The sequence below is a fragment of the Portunus trituberculatus genome, chromosome 4 (genome assembly GCF_017591435.1).
Source record: "Portunus trituberculatus isolate SZX2019 chromosome 4, ASM1759143v1, whole genome shotgun sequence".
NCBI classification, from domain to species: Eukaryota; Metazoa; Arthropoda; class Malacostraca; order Decapoda; family Portunidae; genus Portunus; species Portunus trituberculatus.
In genome coordinates, this window is record NC_059258.1 from 6,827,571 (window position 1) to 6,847,570 (window position 20,000).

Sequence of the window (20,000 nt, forward strand, 5' to 3'; positions counted from 1 at the left end):
TTTGTGCTGATAACTGATATTCTAACTCATCACTTGGTTTATTTTTTTTTCCTGGTTTTCAGAAGTGTGGTAAACTGTTGGGTTTCTAAAATGATTAATTCTGCTACGTCAGTTTACCCAAAGAATAACACAATTTTGCTTTTAGACGATAATTTCTCCAAAATTAAATTAATTCACTTCAAAACACATACATAGACTGAGTGAGTTAGATTATTAGTGAGTGTTGCCGTATTTCTGGAGAGAGAGAGAGAGAGAGAGAGAGAGAGAGAGAGAGAGAGAGAGAGAGAGAGAGAGAGAGAGAGAGCAAGTGCGTGGGAAAACAGATTCTACTACAGATAACCAAAGAACAAAAAGAAGAAAAAACTTGAAGTACTCTTTAAAAATGGTGTTTATCGGTGGTATAGCCTGATTTCCATGTGTCACCTGGGGACTGCTGAGTCTGGGTAGATAGCAGAGGGTGATAAGGTGGGGGAGTGGAGGAGATAAGGGTGGTGGTGGAAGGGGAAGGTGGAGTGTGGAATGAATGGTGGGTCTGAAGGATAGGGGGAAATGGAATGCCTTTTATCTTAATGGACTTGTACACACTTATGTTTGGATGTGTTTGATTTCTTTGTGTTCTTAAGTTTGTTATTTTATGTATTTGTTTATTTCTTTCTTCTCTGTAGTAATGAGATTTGTCTTTTCTTGTCTATTTATTATTTACATTATCATTTTATGATGTCTGGAATAATTTGCATCATATTTACTTATTAGTTTCCTTGATCACAATAGACAGTTAAGCACTCATAAATTCATACATATTTTAATTGCTTACCTAAATACAAGAGCCATTCACACCCTGTACTGTTTCTATTATTTATTGATTTCTCCTCCTACTGTCGCCCACTACAATACGAGTGTTTCTGCCCACAGGTGCACCGGCCAGATGTATCATACAGTTACAGCAGTAGCTCAGTGCTAGGGGGCGGCGTCACCTCGGACAGGAGCAGCCCCTCGGCTGGCTACGCCCCCAGCCAGAGCTCTAAGGACGATGAAATGGTGGGGGAAGGCTACCACCGCGGCGACTCCCCTCCTGCTAAGAGACGGAAGCGGTCCTCTGCGCCTGCTGCTTCTTCTGCTGCTGGTCACGCTGACTCCACGCCTGCTAGTCACACCACAGGTAAGGTGCTGCGCCTGCTGAGGCAAGGCTGCACAGGGCCTGGCTACACTGGCTTCTGAGATATGCAAGGCTGGGGGTTGGGGTGACTGGCTTGTGAGGTGTACTGAGGCTGGGTGAGGTGAGGCTGCACAGGGCTGGGGTAACTGGTTCTGAGGTGTGCAGGGGTTGGGTGACTAGGTGTGAGGTGTGCAGGGCTGGGGTGACTGCTTGTGAGGTGTGTAGGGGCTGGGTGAGGTGAGGCTGCACAGGACAGGGGTAACTGGTTGTGAGGTGTGCAGGGGCTGGGGAGAGATGAGGTGAGGTATGCAGGGCTGGGTTGAGGTGAGGTGAGGTGAGGCTGCACAGAGCTGGGGTGATTGGTTGTGAGGTGTACATAGGCTGGGATGAGATGAGGTGACACTGCACAGGGTGACTGGCTGTGTGGTGTACAGAAGCTAGGGTGAAGTGAGACTGCATCAAGTATAGTTTGTAGGCCATGACAGTGTTACATTAGTTACAAGTGTCTTTCTCTGCAAGTGTAAAGGCTGATTAGTGTGTTAATGAGGAGACTTTTATATTAAGATAACTACTTGTCTATCAGCCAGTAAGGGTTAAGTAGTATTGTTTATAAGATGTTTCTGTGTTGAAGTGACTACATGTGTTTGTCAGGGAGTAGTGGTTAAGCTGCTTGTTGCTTATGAGCAGACTTGTCCTTGTTCATTTACTTACACATGTCTCTCTCTGCCAACAGAAGGTGTGGCCGGTGACTCTTCTGTGGAGGTAGACTCTGGAGGTACAATGGGTGGTGGTGGCCTGTCGGGGGATGACGATGGCCGGCTCGACCGAAGAGAGATGAAAAGTGAACCAGGTGATGCCATGGCTGATGTGTACAGTGAATCTTCTGAGATGAGTACTGACCCCCAATCACACTCTGGTGAGGGCATGGAGCCACGGCAACCTGTGATGTATCCTGTAGTAGATGCACCGCGGCTGGCTTGGCAAATCACACGCGCTCAACACTCACCACTCGCGCGGTCACCAATCACTCGCTTGCTTGAGTCGTGCGGTCGTCAGTCACATTCGCACCTCAGTCACGGTTATCAGTCACTCAAACACTTTGTTACGTTGTTGTGTCACTCGCTTGCTTGAATCATGTCATCAGTCACTTGTGTACTTGAGTTACATGGTTGGCAGTCACTCGCGGTCACAGTTACACATGTTTTAAGTCATGCGGTCGGAATAACTCACTCGCTCATGATATAGTTATACAGTTATACCAGAGGCCTTCAGCTGTCTTGGTTCTCTAAGCTTCACATCACTTACATTACTGAACTCTTGAATGCTACAGTGCTTGCGATCATGTTATTAGATCATTACTTGCTCTGGTGGACTCTATGAACATGTAATTGGATAATTTCTTGCTCCAGTGGTCTCTATGTAGGCTTGAAAGTTGCTCTCAAAATGCTACAGTTGATGTGGTTATGTTAGAAGATTGGCATTCTTCACCCACTCAAAACTAGTAATTGACCTACATTTTCAGTACAATGCTGAATTGTGACAGTCTATTAGCAAATCAATATCACTATTACAGCTCTGGCTCCATTTGTGTGACACCTTAATTCAATCAATAATCAATAGTAGTGAGTATAGTGAAGCTTTGAAGTGAGGAGACAGAGAGCAAAGTGAAAACCAAACGTCATTGTGCGTGACTGTAGCAAGATCAACCAGTAAGTTGGTTTATTAGGGCTGTGGTGTAACTTGAGACACGAGCATTTGTAGTTTGAGTGGCATCTATAATTGAGTTCAGTAATGTGGAAAGTTTATTGAAGTTTAGTGTTTAGTTTGAGTGGCATACAAAATTCAGTTCAATGACGTGCAAAGTGATGAGTTAATTACAAAGTTTGCGTTCATTGTCTTAAGTTGTGCTTTAGTTTGCCTGTCAAGACGGAAGCTGTTAGTCGCTCATATCATACATAATCATTGTCACTTGCAGTTTACTTTACTTACAGTTGGTGTTAAATATTGCGATCAACATTTCAGCGTCAAATTTTTTTATTAACTTGACAAAATTTTCTGTTATTTGATTCTCCTTAATACATGCTTATAATTGACAGTGAAATGCTGAATATTGCGTAGCATTTTCACCGAATTGATTAAAACTTTACCTATTTAAATTTTAGTCTGCTTTAATTCAATTTTGTTAAAACAATATTATTCATATGTTTTGCTGAGTTAGAGGTTTACGTCACTTTGATCGTAAGCGTCCATCATTTGACACCATTCACATTCAAAATAGCGTTTGGTAAGATATTAAGTATCAAAATTGCCACTTTGATTAAGAAAAAACAATTTTTACTTTGAATCCATTAAAACTTGCCAAAATTTGATGTCAGTCTTGCTAAAATTTGTCATTGGAAAGAGTCAAGCATTGCTAAAAATGTCTGCATTGAATTCATAACAAAAACCACCAATAAAACATTCAATGTCATCAAAACTTTATCATGAAATCAACATTCCTGACTCTTGATCTGAACCGCGCTAAAGACTTGCCAAAATCACAACCTTGCTAAAATTGGAATTGATAATGAAAAAATAACCGAAAAAACACTCTTAATATCTACCACTAAATTAACAACATATGCGACACTTGATCTGAGCCGCACTTAAATGTAAAGTTAAAGTAAAGAACCGAGATATTCTGTCAGTCTGATTGCCAAAGCACAGACCAGCCAGCCATGCACAGGATCATTGCAGACTTGACCTCCTCTCTTTACTTTTTAATCCTTCTCTTGCTGGCCTACACTTCCTTCCCTTCCAGCTGTGACCTGACCCCCCCACATGACCTGACCCCCCCACATGACCTGACCCCCCCAAGATGACCTGACCCCCCAACTTGACCTGACACCCCCAAGATGACCTGACCCCCCCAAACATGACCTGACCCCTCCAATATGACCTGACCCCACCAACATGACCTGATCCCCAACATGACCTGACCCCTCCCCAACATGACCTGACCCCCCAACATGACCTGACCCCCACAACATGACCTGAGCCCCCAACATGATCTGAGCCCCCAACATGACCTGACCCCCAACTTGACCTGACCCCCAACATGACTTGACCCCCAACATGACCTGACCCTCCCCAACATGACCTGAGCCCCCTAACATAACCTGATCCCCCCTTACATGACCTGACCCCTCCTTACATGACCTGACTCCCACATAACCCCTGCTGCTGCACTGTCTAGGCCTGGGTGCAGCTGACAGATGGACAGACTGACATAAATAGATAGACCGACAAACTTCAGGCAGACACAGATAGACAGATAGGTATGTAGACAGGCATACAGATAGATAAACTTTAGACAGACAGATGAGTAGATAAACAAACCTTAGACAGACAAACAGATAGATAGATAGACAAACTTCAGGCAGATAGACAAATCAAGAGATAGATAGACAAACTTTAAACAGACAGATAGACAAATTAGGTATACAGACAGATAGATAAACAGATTTTAGCCATACAGAAAGACAGACAGCTGGATTTTTAGGTATACAGGAAAAAAAAAGACAAACTTTAGACAGACAGACAGACAGACAAACATATAGAAGCTTAAGAAAAAAAATAATGACCTTTGCTTATAGTGTGTAAATATAGTTAGGTAAACATACTTAGACATGCAACCTCATGAATGCAGACATAGCAAAGACAGACAGACAGATATGGAGCTCAAGAATATATAGGTAAATATGAATAAACAAACATAAACATACACATAGCTACTAAGACAGACAGACAGACAGACAGATTGGTAGCTTGAAAAAAAATATAGATAGGTAAACATGACTAAACACACACACACACACACACACACACACACACACACACACACACACACACACACACACACACACACACTGAGAAACACAGATGTAGATAAGATATAAAGCATAAAGGCAGGCAGGCAGACAGACAGACAGACAGACAGACACGCACATAATGATCTAAAAACAGTGACAGACATACAGACAAACCGAGACTTGTAACAGGCAAACAAACACACAGACAGCTTCCTTACTCACAGACAGACAGACATTAACACCTTTTAATCAGACAGACAGACAGACAGACAGACCATAAGAGCCAATAAACAAAGAAACAGACATGAACATCCTCCCAGACATTAGACAAAGCCACAGACAGACAAAACAGACACTTAGTAACAGACACAGACAAAATTTAGATAGAATACCAAACTTTAACCACCTACAAGACATCAGACAGTCTTTAGACACCCTCATAACAGACATACTAACAAACACAAACACTAACAGCCTTCTAATAACAAAACACTAACACTAACAAACTCCCAGACACCAGACATACTCAGACAACAGACATAGTGACACCTTCTAACAGATATGCAGACTAACAGCTTCTCTACTCACTTACTCTTCCCCTTACATGTTTCCACTTCACCTTTTCCTTCTGTAAAGTCAGTACATATTTAGTTGCTTGCCTTGTAAAGTAATAGAATGCATGCCCATCTTCTTGCAGTGTTGATGTATCTCTCTAATTAGATGTAATGTTATTATTTTCCCCCTTTGATTTCTCTTAGATTTGTTGTGATTTTTTTCTTATTCCTCTCCATTGATTTGTCTCCTGAGTTGATGTTTTTGCTTCAAGAATCATTTATTGGATGCATTATTTTTTGTGTTTAATCGGGAAGGGCGACGGGATTAAAACGTTTTGCCGCTTGTGTCTGCAAGGAAGGAAAGGAAAGGAAAGGAAAGGAAGGATAAACAGAACGCTGCGACGCAACACAAATGTTCCTCGGCTCGTGTCCGCGGAGGAATCTTGAAAGAAATGATGCTTGAGCTTGTGAAGGATTTGGAAAAGAAGGTGACTCAATTTGGAAAGAACGTGTAGAGTTGCCAAGAAAGACAAACAGTTTGACGCTAGAGGAGGGAGGGAGGGAAGGAGGGAGGGGGTGACATGACCAGGAAATGTTTACACTTAAATTGCTACGTGTGAAGATTACTAAAGGAAACACTATAGCTTTGGAAGGGTGTGTCAGTGAATTATGAGTAGTGATATCCACAAAGATTACACAGAGAGGGTTTGTGGACTTGTTGAGAGAAAGATTACATATTGGGGACAGCTGTGAGAATGAAAATGTTTACTCTGTGGGTAGTAGTAATGTCCATATAGATTATACAAAGGGGGTATGTGAAATTACTAAAGGAAATATTGACTCTATGGTTAGGCTGCAAAGATTATGCAAAGATGGTATGTGAAGTTAGTAAGGGATGGTTTGCTAAGTCTACAAAGGGGTGCATGTTAAGGGTATTTAATTTGGCAAGAGTTAGAAATAGATAGAAATACTTGACCTATCATTAGTGAGGCTTGCAGAGAAAGTAGGAAAAGGGCATTCAAGTATGGCAAGAGTAACATAATTGAAAGCAGTCCAATTATGTGAAGAAATATAGACGAAAGGGTATTTAACTTAGGAGAAGAGGACACCATTAGAAATATTAATTTGTTCAGCCTGCAGAGAACAGAGATTGTCAACCTTTTGTAGCATTCATGGCGAGAATATTTGTTGTACCACTAAGACTTGAGAAAAGATTATTAGACTCTCAGGGAAGTGACTTTAAGTACAGTTCAGATACTCTTGTTAAGTGTGGCAGAAGTGCTGAGGTTACTGACATGATTGGGTATTTCTACTTTAAATTATAGAAGGAAAGTAGAAGAGATTGCATTTCTTGGCCTTAAAATATAGAAGGAAAATAGAAAAGACTGCATTTCTTGGGCAGGTTAGCGTTACCTAGGATTACAGTTAACTTCTAGAGATAAGATATTGATGCTCACTTTGAAATATAGGAAAATAGGAAACGTGTCACTTTGGAAGGATAAAGTTACGTAGGATTAAAATTAACTCCTAGAAATAGTGACAAGATACTAATTCCCACTTCAGATCTGGCAACAGGGAAATAAAACGTTGCGTCAGTTGTGAAGGAGTAATGTGACTCTGAATATCTTACCTCAGCAAAACCTGTCAGGAATTTTAAGGTTTTGTCCAACTGGCGGGTAACGTGACCAAAATATTTACGTTCATTTCTTGCGTAAGGACGAGGGAGAATGTAGAGGAAAGACTGATTGTGGGTGGAAGCAATGGGATTGTGTGTATTTTATGGTTGTTTATATCTCAAGAAAACTAAAAGCAAACATTGGTGGGTTATTTTGGGGAAGGTTTTTGGTGGGGAATAGAATTGTGGTTGAGAGAGAGAGAGAGAGAGAGAGAGAGAGAGAGAGAGAGAGAGAGAGAGAGAGAGAGAGAGAGAGAGAGAGAGAGAGAGAGAATGTGTGTATGAGTGTGAAGAATAGAGAGAAGAGAGAGAGAGTGTGTGTGTGTGTGTGTGTGTCAGTGTGTATGTATGCGAAAAACAGAGTGAAAGAGAATGTGTAAGTGTGAATGTATGCGTGTGAGAAACAGTGTGTGTAAAATTATTGTAAGAAATCCATGTAAGGAAAACTATGAACGTACATGCTTTGTGTTTAACTTTAAGCTGTCTTTAAAAGGAAAATAAGTCTTGATGTGTAATATTAAGTTGTCAACATGTCTAATTAAGGAAAATCATTAGAAAAACCACATGTATAGAATTAGAGTATGAAAAGAGGCCATCCAAAGGAAATAATTGAAGTGACCTAAAGTGAATATATAAATCTAAGCACTTTATTCTGAAACACTTCCTCACTGCACCACATCTGTTTCAAAAAGGCTCTTGTTGTTGTTAAGTCACACTATTAACTAACTTTTACACCTCTAATGATAGATAAAAACATGAATCACACTATTAACAGGAGAAATGCTTTTGAGAACCCAACCAATCCTATATGTGGCCTGTGAAAATAGTCATGGTGTTCGAGTAGAGTGTTTCAGAATGCACCACTACATGTCCACCTAACTAGTAAGCTCAAAAAGAACATCATGGTGTGTTAAGTTTGATCAAGTGTCTGGTAATGGAACACTGTGATAGAAAAAACCATTGTGAGTTAAGATTGGATTGAAAACCTGGAGGAGGAGGAAGATACACCTACTTGTGTCCTCCCCACCACCCTCTGACAGTTTATGAGTAAGATTGGATTGAAAATGTGGAGGAGAAGGAGTAGGAGGAGGAAGATACACTCATTTATTTCCTCCCCACCACCCTCTGACAGTTTATGAGTAAGATTGGATTGAAAACCTTGAGGGAGAAAGATTTATCCATTTGTCTTCCCCCCAGTACCCTGTGACAGTATAAAATCAAAGTGCATTAGAGAATATTGCATTTAAATCTTTGTTCTTAAACAGTATCAAAGGGAATTGTGATTGAAAAAGATTGTGTCTGCAATATTAGGAGTGGAAAACGTTCACAGAATATTGGTGAAGAATTAATTTGGAAAGTTGAGGCATTGTGAAGAAAAGGATGGTACTGAGGGAAGGTATGGCTAAGGAAAATGTAAAATACTATAGTTGTAATTCTGTACATACTTGTAAAATTGTGTTCCCGTCCATGTGTGTGTGTGTGTGTGTGTGTGTGTGTGTGTGTGTGTGTGTGTGTGTGTGTGTGTGTGTGTGAAATAGTGATGAAATGAAGCATGGAGAGCAAAATTGTGGTGAAAGAAGGTAATTTTAGAAGAAAAAAGTATATTAATTCTCTGTGTGACTATGAAGAAAATGTTGGAATGCATGCCTCTTCTTGCATTATTGTATCTCTTTACTTAGACATGATTTCTCCCCCCCTTTGATGATAAAGCTATGCAAACACCCACTAAAGGCAAAGAATAACAAAGCATGACTGTGTGAACAAAACCGTCAGAATTCAACCCTTTAGCAAAACAAGTTAATGATAGTATTGTGTAGAAGGCGTCACATTTATCTCGTTTCTCATGTTGGCTGACTTACTTGGACCAGTGGAAACATGACTCACCCTCTGGACACTTTGATTACAGATACTAAAACGAAAAAAGAAGATAGTTGCAGATGATTTATAATGATTTATTAGGTGTGTTTTTTTTTTTTTTTTATATTTTAGTTACAGATAGATGATGAAAAATGATAGATGGAGGAGATTGAATAGTGTGTGTGTGTGTGTGTGTGTGTGTGTGTGTGTGTGTAAAAAATTGGACATATATAGAATGATGAGGTGTGTCAGTAATTAGGTAGGTAATAACACAGAATTGCAATAACACTGACTCAAACCTTCTCTTAGAAAATAGAGAGGAAAGGCAGATCATACCCTTAAGAAAAACAGTATAAGGAAAATGGTAAAGAGAGAGAGAGAGAGAGAGAGAGAGAGGAGAGGGGTTGAGAAGGGTAGCAACACTTGTACAAACTTTAGTCTCATTAAGTTCCTTCACCTTGGCTGCAGTTACACCAATGCAAATCACAACACTCATGATTACCTCTATTCATTATCATTTATTCAGCCTTGGGAGGATCTCAGCTTTGAGAAACATTAGTGTGAACATTGATAAGGAAAGTGGTGATGTATGTGTAGCTAGTGATGTAATGTTAGTTGATAGGTAAGTAGATAAACATTCATGCAAGGCAACAGAGCAGATTAGATGTATAAAATTATAGAAGGTGGGTATGTAGATAGGTAAATAAGTTGCTATATAGACAGATAGACAGATAGATAGATAGATTGATAATTAGGCATTCTAATCTGATATTGAAAAGCAGATGAGATACAGTAATTAAAGGAACACTGAGAGACAATGGATAAGATTGGCATATAGATAGATATATAGATTGGCAGTTAAACATTATAACCCAATATAGAAAAATAGAAATGATACTCGTAGTCTTATACAGTAATTAGAACAGTAACACTGGGAAACAATGCATGGGTGAAAAGAAAGGTGGTATTTAATTAAGTAAGTAGGTTAGCATATAGATAGCCTGACAGGTAAAACATTCTCACCTGATATTAAAAAGCAGATGAGATACAGAACAGAGACAACACATGAGTGAAAAATAAGGCTGAACAGGAGAAAGATACCACAGCAGGAAGACAACAAAGACACAACACACTAACAAAACAACACATAACAGGGACAACCAGGAGGAAAAGGAATGAATTTACATGAACTGGGACAAATGAAGCCAGTGAACTCCATGAGGGAAAACAAACGCAGTGAAACAAAATATGATGACGCTTTTATTTGTTTTATTTTATTTTATTTATTTTTTTATTTTTTTTTAATGTAGGAGGAAAGTTTATCTGTAATGGAAACTTACTTTATTTATCTTGTTTTATTATTGAGAAGTTGTGGTGTGGCTAGAATTGGTCAAGTGACAAGATAACTTAGAAAAAAAAAATGAAAATAACTAAGAGAGAGAGAGAGGAAAGGGGGGTATTGTTTGATACATAAGCGTCATTGTATTTGAAACTAGCTTTATTCTTATCATTGCTCAAATTCTAGTGATGTGGTGTGTGGTGTTAGTGTAGTGTGAGGTGGTATGGTGGGGTGTGGTGGTGGTGGTAGGTGGTATGCATAGAGTGTAAATTAATGTAGTGTGAAGTGTGAGGTATGATAAGAAGATAAGCAATAACAGATAAATAAACAATGACCTGGACCAAATAATGATAAAAACAATAAAAAAAAGCTAACAAGTAAAACCATTAATTAACAAGTAGCTGAACAAAAACAACAAAAACAACAACATTAGTATAACAGTTTACCATGACAACAGTGCAGAGGAGTTACTGGGAAGTGTGTGTGTGTGTGTGTGTGTGTGTGTGTGTGTGTGTGTGTGTGTGTGTGTGTGACAGAGAGAGAGAGAGAGAGAGAGAGAGAGAGGATGGTGTGGCATGACCCTCAGACTGAATGTTGCATGTGTAAGGTATATAAGTAAATGAGGAATATTCTGGTGGTGGTGGTGGTGGTGGTGGTGAAAGAGTTAATTATATATGGAATAATAGTTAATTTTAAAAGTGATTTGAGTGTGAATAGTGAGGAATGCTTATGGTAGTGGTGGTGGTGGTGGTTGTGTTGGTGGTGTATGTGTTATTATGGCTTATGAAAGAGGTGTTTGTTATGATATGCAAATAGGAGTTGTAAGAAGCCCTCAGGCTGCCACATTACCCTGGTTATCCTGTTATGAAACAGCCATGTCAATCTAACATTCCTATCCATACATTGACCTAATCGTTCAAAGCACTAATTTGAGTTACTTGTCTTCCCCATCTCCCTCTTTCCCCTTCATCCTCTTCTGTAGCACATTTTATCCTCTAATTAGGACACTTGTGAAGCCATACTGTTAAACTACTACTAATTTGCACAAGACAAGCTGAGTCAGGAAATATATTGTAATGTTACTGAGTCATACAGTTTTCCTATACTGGTAACTGGAATGGACTGTGAGAAGATGTGATAGAAGGAAGGAGTGTTGGAGGAAAGGCTGAATAGATATTGATAGAAAAATAGAAGACAAAGAAGTAGTGTTGAAGGAAAGACTGGGTGAATATAGGTGGAAGTTAGATGGACACAAGAGCAAGGAAAGGAGGAAAAATAGAAACAGGTATAGAGCAAGAATTTACCAGTGGAAGGGATGAAAGAGTGAAGGTACTGGCTAACTCTGGCATTATGGAGGTGGACAGAGTAAGGTTTAGAACACACACACAAATAAAAACAATAATATACTTTAGGAAGATTGTTTCATCAAGTAAGGAGTCATCTCTACCAAACCAAAATAAAACAATGATAAGTTACTAGGCACACTTTTCCTCGATCATTCACCATATAGAAAGAAGATATAGAAACAAAAGTAGTGATAAGATACTAGGCACACTTTTCATTAAATATTCACCACAGACATCGATTTCAGTGCTACAGTCATTTCCAAGCCCACCTGTGACTACACTTGGGAGAATCTATCAAATACATCCTTTCACTCTTTCTCAATTAGGGCTTCAGTGACTTCATATGCCGTTTCTGCTGCTGTTGTCGTCAGGTGTTGATCATAAAAAGGGCTGAACTGAATGGTTTTGTGATCTTTATACTATTGCTGTTATTATTTGCATATTAGTGAAAGGGTTAAACTGTGGGGTGTTTTTATGATTGTTGTTGTTTTTGTTGTCAGTTGTTGGATATCAGAGAAGGGGTTGAACTGGGCGCTGTAAAGATCTGATATGCTGCTCTTGTCATTTGCATATCATTGAAAGTTAAGCTAGGTGCTGTAATGGTCTAGTATACTGTTTTTGTTGTCATTTATTGCTGTGGAAGTGTTAAAACCAAATTCATGGATAGAAATAAGATAAAAAGGAGTATTGAGAAATATTTATTCTTGTAAAGTAGGAAAATAAATGTCAGTTTTGTTGTGTGTAATGATCTTGTGTGCTGGTTTTGATTTCATTTTGTGGCTTGTGGAAGCGTGGAAAAATAATCAAACAAAATTCACAGATAGAAGTGTGACAGGAAAGAATAAATGAATGTAAGCGAAATAATGTTGCAGAAATAGGACAAGAGAATAAATCAGTGTAAGAAAAATAATGTTGCAGAAATAGGACAGGAAAAATAAATGAGTATAAGAGAAATAATATTGGAAAAAAAAATGAAAAAAAGTAAATAGAAGTCGGTCTTGTGCATGATTCAAATTTAAGTGCAAGACTACGAATATTACAGGGATGGGGAAACGCTTTTGTATCACCAGTAACCTAAAATTTTATAAGACGTCCTGAGTGATCTTGTTTTGTTTTGATGGCTGTGAATGAAGGAAAGAGTGAAGTGTTGGGAGACTTTGAAGAACAGCTGGAAGTGTTATGGAGTGAAATATTGTGATCTGAGGAAATCTTTGAGGAGAGAGAGAGAGAGAGAGAGAGAGAGAGAGAGAGAGAGAGAGAGAGATTATGTATGTATATGAAAACTTTAGACACAGAGGCAAATCATGCAGGCACTGGTTAGGATATAAGTGAGCAATTATGTAGTTATGCCATTAACACACACACACACACACACACACACACACACACACACACACACACACACACACACACACACACACACACACACACACACACACACACACACACACACACACCATAATTGCAAGCACATCACCATTTACCCGACCACTGTGAGTCTTAACAAGGGCAGCTGAGGCCAGACACCACAGACACCAGCTCAGAGGGTGTGGGAGTGAGTGCAGGGCCTTGAGAGTGGTGGATGTCATGTTTAGTGGATGAGAGAGAGAGAGAGAGAGAGAGAATTAAAAAGAAAAGGAACAAAATTGAGAAAGAAAAGAGAGATAGACTTAAGGAACACACCAAGAGAGAGAGAGAGAGGAAAACAAAAACAAGGAAAAATAAAAACCATGTATTTCTGGGTAAAAAAAAAACTTCCTAAATAAAAAAAAAAAAAAAGTAAGATAGAAAAAATGCCTCACAAACTTCAACGCATGTAAAGAGACACCCACACCAGCTTACTTTGAAAACCATTGAAGAGACGATGATTCTGCCTTCTCCACACCAACCTGGCTCTGCCCCGCTCCACACCTCTCCTCTTCCTCCTCTCACCCTTCAGCTCTCCCACTCTTCCCAGTTTAATTCATTGCTGTACATGTGTGTTTATATGTATGTGTGTTGAGAGTATTTTAGTAAGTCAGGTGAGTGAGTGAGTTAGTATAGGAATCATTTGTTTATTGGTTCAAGTTAGGTTAGGTTAGGAGAAATAGGACTTGATTAGCTTAGAGACAAAAGAGAAAGAGCAGATGAAAGGGAAGGTTTATAAAGAAAAGGAGACAGTAGAAAGAGATAAAGAGAAGGTTTACATAAAAGGCAGTTTATATAGAGGAAGGAGATAGAAGAAAGAGGAAGAGGATTGAAGGAAAGGTTCTTACAAAAGACCAGATAAAGTAAAGAAAAAAATAGAAAGAAAAGTAAGTGAATAAGTTGATAGGAAGAAGAGAAGAGAGTAAGAAAACAAGAGGAAGAAGAAGAGAAAGCAAAAAGATTAATAGGTGCAATGAAGAAAGACAGAGATGATGAATATAAAAGGAAGAAGAGACAGCATAACAGACAAGAGGAAAAGAACAGAGTAAAGATATATAGATACAATAAAAGAAGACACACAGATGGTAGATTAGACAGAAGATAATGAGGTAAAGACAGGAAACAGATCAGAGAGAAGATAAATGGAGTGAAGAGAGATAAAGCAAGAAAGAACTGAAGGAAGTGATGGATTTAGGAGACAGATAACATGCCAAGGTGGAAGTAAAGATGAGGAAAAGATTGATAGTCCTTATAGAGGCACAATAGGAGTAAGATGATAGGTGTACAAAAAAAATAGGTGAAGATAATGTGTTTGAAATAGAGAAAGAAACATGAGTATGAAGATGATATAAAGGAGAAAGATGATGATGGGTGTATGAGAAAGAAAAACACAAGCAAATGACAATAAGATAGAGAAAGACATAATAAGAATGGAGATGAGTGTAACAGGGAATCATAAGAAGAATTAGTAAGTGTAGCAAAGATTAGAGTGAGAAACAGATGATGGTGGGTGTAAAAGAAGGAAAAACACGAACGTAAGACAAGATAGAGACAAAGGCAGATGATGACAAAGGAGATGACAGTAATAGAGAAACCTAACAAGAAATGAGTGTAGCAAAGATAAGAGTAGGGAACAGAAAGCTTGTTGATAGAGAGATGAAAGACAAGGAAGGTGTGTGAAGCTAGCACATGGATTATTGAGAGGAAATAGAAGGTTGACATAGAGATTGTAAAGGAAATGGGGGTAGAACAGTGATAGCTAATTAATCACAGAGAGGCAATAGAAGATTGACATAGAGATTGTAAGGAAATGGAGATAGAATAGTGATAGCTAATAGATCACTGAGAGGAAATGAAAGGTTGAGATAGAGATTGTAAAGTGAAATAGAAATAGAGAAATAATAGAACTTGTAAGACCTGAAATAGAAAGAATACAATATAAATCAAAGGAGAAAATAATAGCTATGTAGATCAGTGATAGAGGTGGAGAAATTAGACAAGTTAGTAAGAAGTGATAGAAAGAAATACAGAAATAATAGAATCTGTAAGAGCTGGAAATAGAAAAAAAAACAAGAAATTAAAGAAAGAATAAAAAAAGAACTTTACTGTAAGGGATAAAAATAGAAGAAAACCAGAGACAGAACATTGAATAGAACTTAGAAACATTTGATAGAGTGATAGGAAAGCATAGATAAGAAAACAATCACTGAAAAAAAATATAGAAAAGTGTTTGATTATTTAGTGTCAATGCAGAAAGAGAGAGAGAGAGAGAGAGAGTGGGGGTGGTTAGATAAGCAGAAGAGACTAATGTATATTGACTGAGAGTGAAAACTGTAGTAATTCAATAAGTAGGTATGATGGGTGAGCTAGAAGTAGGAATTGAGGAAGATAGGGAACATTAATAGGAGCAAAAGATGGGATAGGAAGTAAAGATAGTGTTGAAAATACATGAAAGACAAATTGTAATAGGTAAAGATAGACAAGAATAGGAGAGAAAAGTAATAGACAGAAATATAAACAAAAATAGGAGAAGAGCAGGAATTTAATCGATATCAGTAAAGTTAGACAAAAAAAATGGAAAAATATAGATGCAAGTAAAACAAAAATAATAATAAAAAAAAAAAACAAAATTTAGTTATCACAGGTACAAATAGACCACAGAAACACAAGAAACAGCTCAGATTTATGTTGTATAGATCAAAACAGTGAATCAGACAGGAAGGAACAGGACCAAACACAAAACTGAATTGGTGTAGATAGTTAAAGAGTACAGAAAAATGAGGATAGGTAGACTGAATAAAGACAGAAGCAGAATATAGGAAGAACAGCAGGAATTGAAGCTGTATTGGTCTAGATAGTGACAGAAGATAGAAGAAAAACAAAAACAGGAGACATTAACTGTTTAAGGGAAAAAAAAAGAGAGAAAGAGAGTGTAGGATAGGATAAAGGCAATAGAGTAAAGAAAAGAGAAAAATAGTTGAGGAAAGTATAGGAAAAGAAATGTAGAGCAGGATAAAGGCTAAGAAAAATAGACAAGCAAATGATAGACAAAGAAAAGAAATCATAGTAAAAAAAAAAAGAGATAAATATGAAGTAGTGTAGATGAAACTAGACAAATTATAAACAGGAAAATAGAGTAGGAACTAGAGAAAGGATAGAAGAAAGACAACAGAATAGCACCAAAGAATATAGAAAGAAAATGATGTTAGGAAAAGTTTAGGCAAAGAATGAAATGAATACAACAAAAATAAAGATACAAAGAGCAAATAGAAAAAAAGGAAATAAAAGAAAATGAAGTAGTGTAGATGAAACTAGACCAATAAAAAAGAAGAAGAATAAAGAAAGTAGGAACTAGAGAAAGTGTATAAAAGAAAGACAACATAATAGAACCAAAGAAGATATAGAAAGAAAATGATGTTAGGGAAAATTGAGGCAAAGAATTAAATCAATACAAAAATAATATAGATGCAAATTAATGGAGTAGGGAAATTATATACTTAGATATAGAAACCCAGGAAGCCAGGAAATAGTGGAGAAAGAACGAGAAATAGGAAAAAGAGCTAGATAGAGTAGAACAAGATATAGACTCCAAGAAAGAAGGAAACAATACCAAATAAGTGAAAAATAAGAAAGAGAAAGAGTAGATCAGAATATAGAAAGAGAGGAAACAGTGTTGAATGAAAGAGAAAAGAAAGAAAGGATAAATAAATAGAGGAGAGCAAGATATAGATAAAGAGAAGTAGAGATAGGCAAGAAAACAAACAGTAGACTGAAATATAGAAAGATAGGAAATTGTGCAGAATGAAAGAGAAAAGAAAGAAAATATAAATAAAAAGGAATAGCAGGATATAGATAGATAAACAGTATAGAATGAATAAGAAAAGACAAGAAAATGATAGATTAGACAAATATAGAAAGATAGGAAACGACAGAATGAAAGAGAAAAAGAAAGAAAGCATAAACAATAGAGCAGAGCAAGATAGAGATAGAAAACAATATAGAATGAATGATGAATAGGCAGAAAAACACAGTACTCTAAACTAAGAAAAAGAAAGATAGGAAACAATGCAGAATGAAAGAGAAAGAGAGAAAGCATAATAAACAAACAGATTAGAACAAGATATGGACAGAATAGGTGGAAATAATTAGTTTGAAAAAAAAAAAAAACAGCTTAGTGTGAGGATGTAAAGGAGAAATAGTGCAAAGTAAATAAATAAATAAGTAAATAAATAAATAAAAAAAAAAACAGGAATGGATAGGAATGGGAAGACAGGCTAAATTAGGTTAGAAAGAAGACAAGTGCTGGATAAAAGTGAATGAGTGAGTGAGTATGACAGTAGCAAGACAAGACAGGGGAGAAAGACAATGCTAGGCTGCTTCTCTTCACCCTGTCCCTCACACTACCACCCTCTCACTCTCCACCTTGCCCCTCCCCAGCCATCCCTGGTACCTCGGGAGCAGCGGGCAGCCGGGAGGGGAGAAGCAGCCACGACCATGGTGAGTACGGATTGGTCCTCATCCAGCCTGTCCTCCACGCAGCTCTGGCGCCCCACACATGCACACACGCACACAGACGCACAAACACCTGCCGCGTATCCCTGTGTCAGATGGTGTGGTGTGTGGTAGTGAGAGCATAGTCTTTGAGGAGGTGTAGGGGTGTGTAGTGATGCGAGGTGGGTGTGGCGAGGGTTAATGGTGGTGAAGGATGGTGTGTGGTGAGGTGTAGTAAAGGTATATAGTGTTTGAGGTGTAGGTATGCGTGTAAGGGTGTAGTGAGGGTATACAGTGTTTGAGAAGGTGTAGGGATGTGTATAAGAGTTTGGTGAGGGTAAACGGTGGTGTAGGATGGTGTAGTGGTGTGTGGCAGGGTGTAGCAAGGGCATAGTGTTTGAGGTGTAGAAATGAGTGACTTGTGTGTATGGATGTGGTGAGGTTACACGTTCGAGGAGGTGTAGGGAGGATGTAAGAGTGTGTGGAAAGGTGTGGTGTGGTCTCAAGAAGCTGTGGTGAACTGTTGTGGTATTTTGGAATAGCAGTGTGTAACAGAGTATGGTAAGCTGTGGGAAGATGTAAAGGTGAATGGTGCTTGAAAAATTGCATTGCGTTAAAGTGTTCCAAAGTGTAGCAAACCATGGGAATATTTAGTGGGTTTCTTGAGGGTGTGTAGGGAGACCAAACAACACTTGACCAGGAAAGGAAGGTGAATAAATTTGACTGGCACCTGACAAGACATAAGAAAGATGCTGAAAGGTGTAGGAGAGATGCTGAAGAGTGTAGTAGTGTGAAAAGGAAGTGCTGAAGTTTGCCAGTATACTTGAGAAGGTGTAGCAGTGTGTGGAAGGGTGTAGCATTTCTCGAGAATATTTCGCAGGGTGTAGTGGTCCATGAAAGAGTGTGGCAAGACTTAATGGATGCTTGGGAAGGTGTAACAGTGTGCAAAGGAGAGTATTTAGGTGTTTGAAAGCAAGAGAAGATACAGGAGCTAATTAAAAAGGTGTAACAAGCTTTTATGGAGGTGTAGTAAGGTGTAATGATATTCAAAAAGGTGTAGTGTAGAACAAGAAATAAAGGTGAGCTTGTCTCTCATTGAGGTGTAGCAAGGTTAAAGTGTAGAAGGTGTCGTAACTCCTTGAAAAAGTGCAACAGTGAATGAAAAAAAGATGTGAAAAGTTAAACATATCAATTTGCTGGTGTAGGAGACTTGTGTATAGAGGAAGGAAAATATACAAAGGCTGTTGTACTGAATTGAGTGTGTATCAGCAAGCTTGGAGGTCATGGTGTGTGTGTGTGCACTGGTGGATAGAAAGATGCAGCTAGGTGTGTGGGCCTGTTGACAGTATAGCCATCTATGAAAGGGTTACTTATCAGGGGAAGTGATCAGATTTTTAGCAATGTGATCTTATAACAAGATTCTGCATCATGAAGGCACTTTTCTGACTTGGCTAACTTCTTTCTCTTTTTACCTTATTTGGGGACTAGCACCTCAGTTGGCCATTTAATTTTATTGCAGTTTTTGTTGCCCTTGGCTGGCTTTTCCCTTCTACATTAAAAAAAAAAAAAATGTTTAGTGAGGAAGACTAGTATCTAACTATCTATGTGGTCTTTGAAAATTCTTGTCTGCATTACAATTTCTGATATGCTTCCCAGAAACTCTCCAACACTGCTCTGGTGAGATACAGACAGGAAGAAAGAATAAGAATTTGCAAAAAGGCATGAAAAAATAGATGAACAATATAGAATCCAAGAAGGGAGGAAGATATACACAGGAAGAAAGAATATAGAATTGGAAAAGGCAAAAATAGAGAGATGAAATATAAAATCCAAGACAGCAGGAAGATAGAGATAAGTAGAAAGAAAAAAATTGGAAAAATCATGAATAATAGAGGATGAAATATAGAATCAAAGGCAAGAAGATAAAGACAGGATGAAAGCAAAAGAAATTGGCAAAAGGCAGAAATAAATAGAGTAGGATGAAATACAGAATCCAAAGAGGCAGGGAACGATATAGAATGAATGAAAACTAGACAAAAACAAACTATTGACTAGACTAGGATATAAAAAGGCTGGAAACACTGCAGAATGAGAGGAACAGAGAAAGAAGTGTAGACAATTAAGATAGAACAAGATGTAGACTAAAAGCTGACCAACATAGACAAGTTTTGAAAGACACGAAAAGGAAAAGAATTAAAACTGCTAGCAAATTTGACACTACTAACACAGTTTTAAGGAATAGCATCAAAATCAGCAAATTAACTTGACTTACTGTAGGAGAAAGAATTAAAACCTTTATAATCAAACATTACAAACAATTATGT

At 38.1% G+C, this 20,000-nt stretch overlaps 1 protein-coding gene across 12 annotated transcripts in view; it reads left to right on the forward strand.

Annotated features, from left to right (window-relative positions):
- The window catches only part of LOC123512360 (protein abrupt-like), a 66,337-nt gene that overhangs the window by 17,494 nt on the left and 28,843 nt on the right, over positions 1-20,000 (forward strand). For 4 of the 12 annotated variants that reach the window (XM_045268764.1, XM_045268730.1, XM_045268724.1 and 1 more), the window contains 3 exons: positions 913-1,159; positions 1,890-2,072; positions 17,623-17,682. In XM_045268764.1, coding sequence (XP_045124699.1) covers positions 913-1,159; positions 1,890-2,072; positions 17,623-17,682 — 490 coding nt within the window. The remainder of the gene's footprint in view (positions 1-912; positions 1,160-1,889; positions 2,073-17,622; positions 17,683-20,000) is intronic. The other 8 variants (XM_045268757.1, XM_045268737.1, XM_045268791.1 and 5 more) reach the window with 6 other exon arrangements.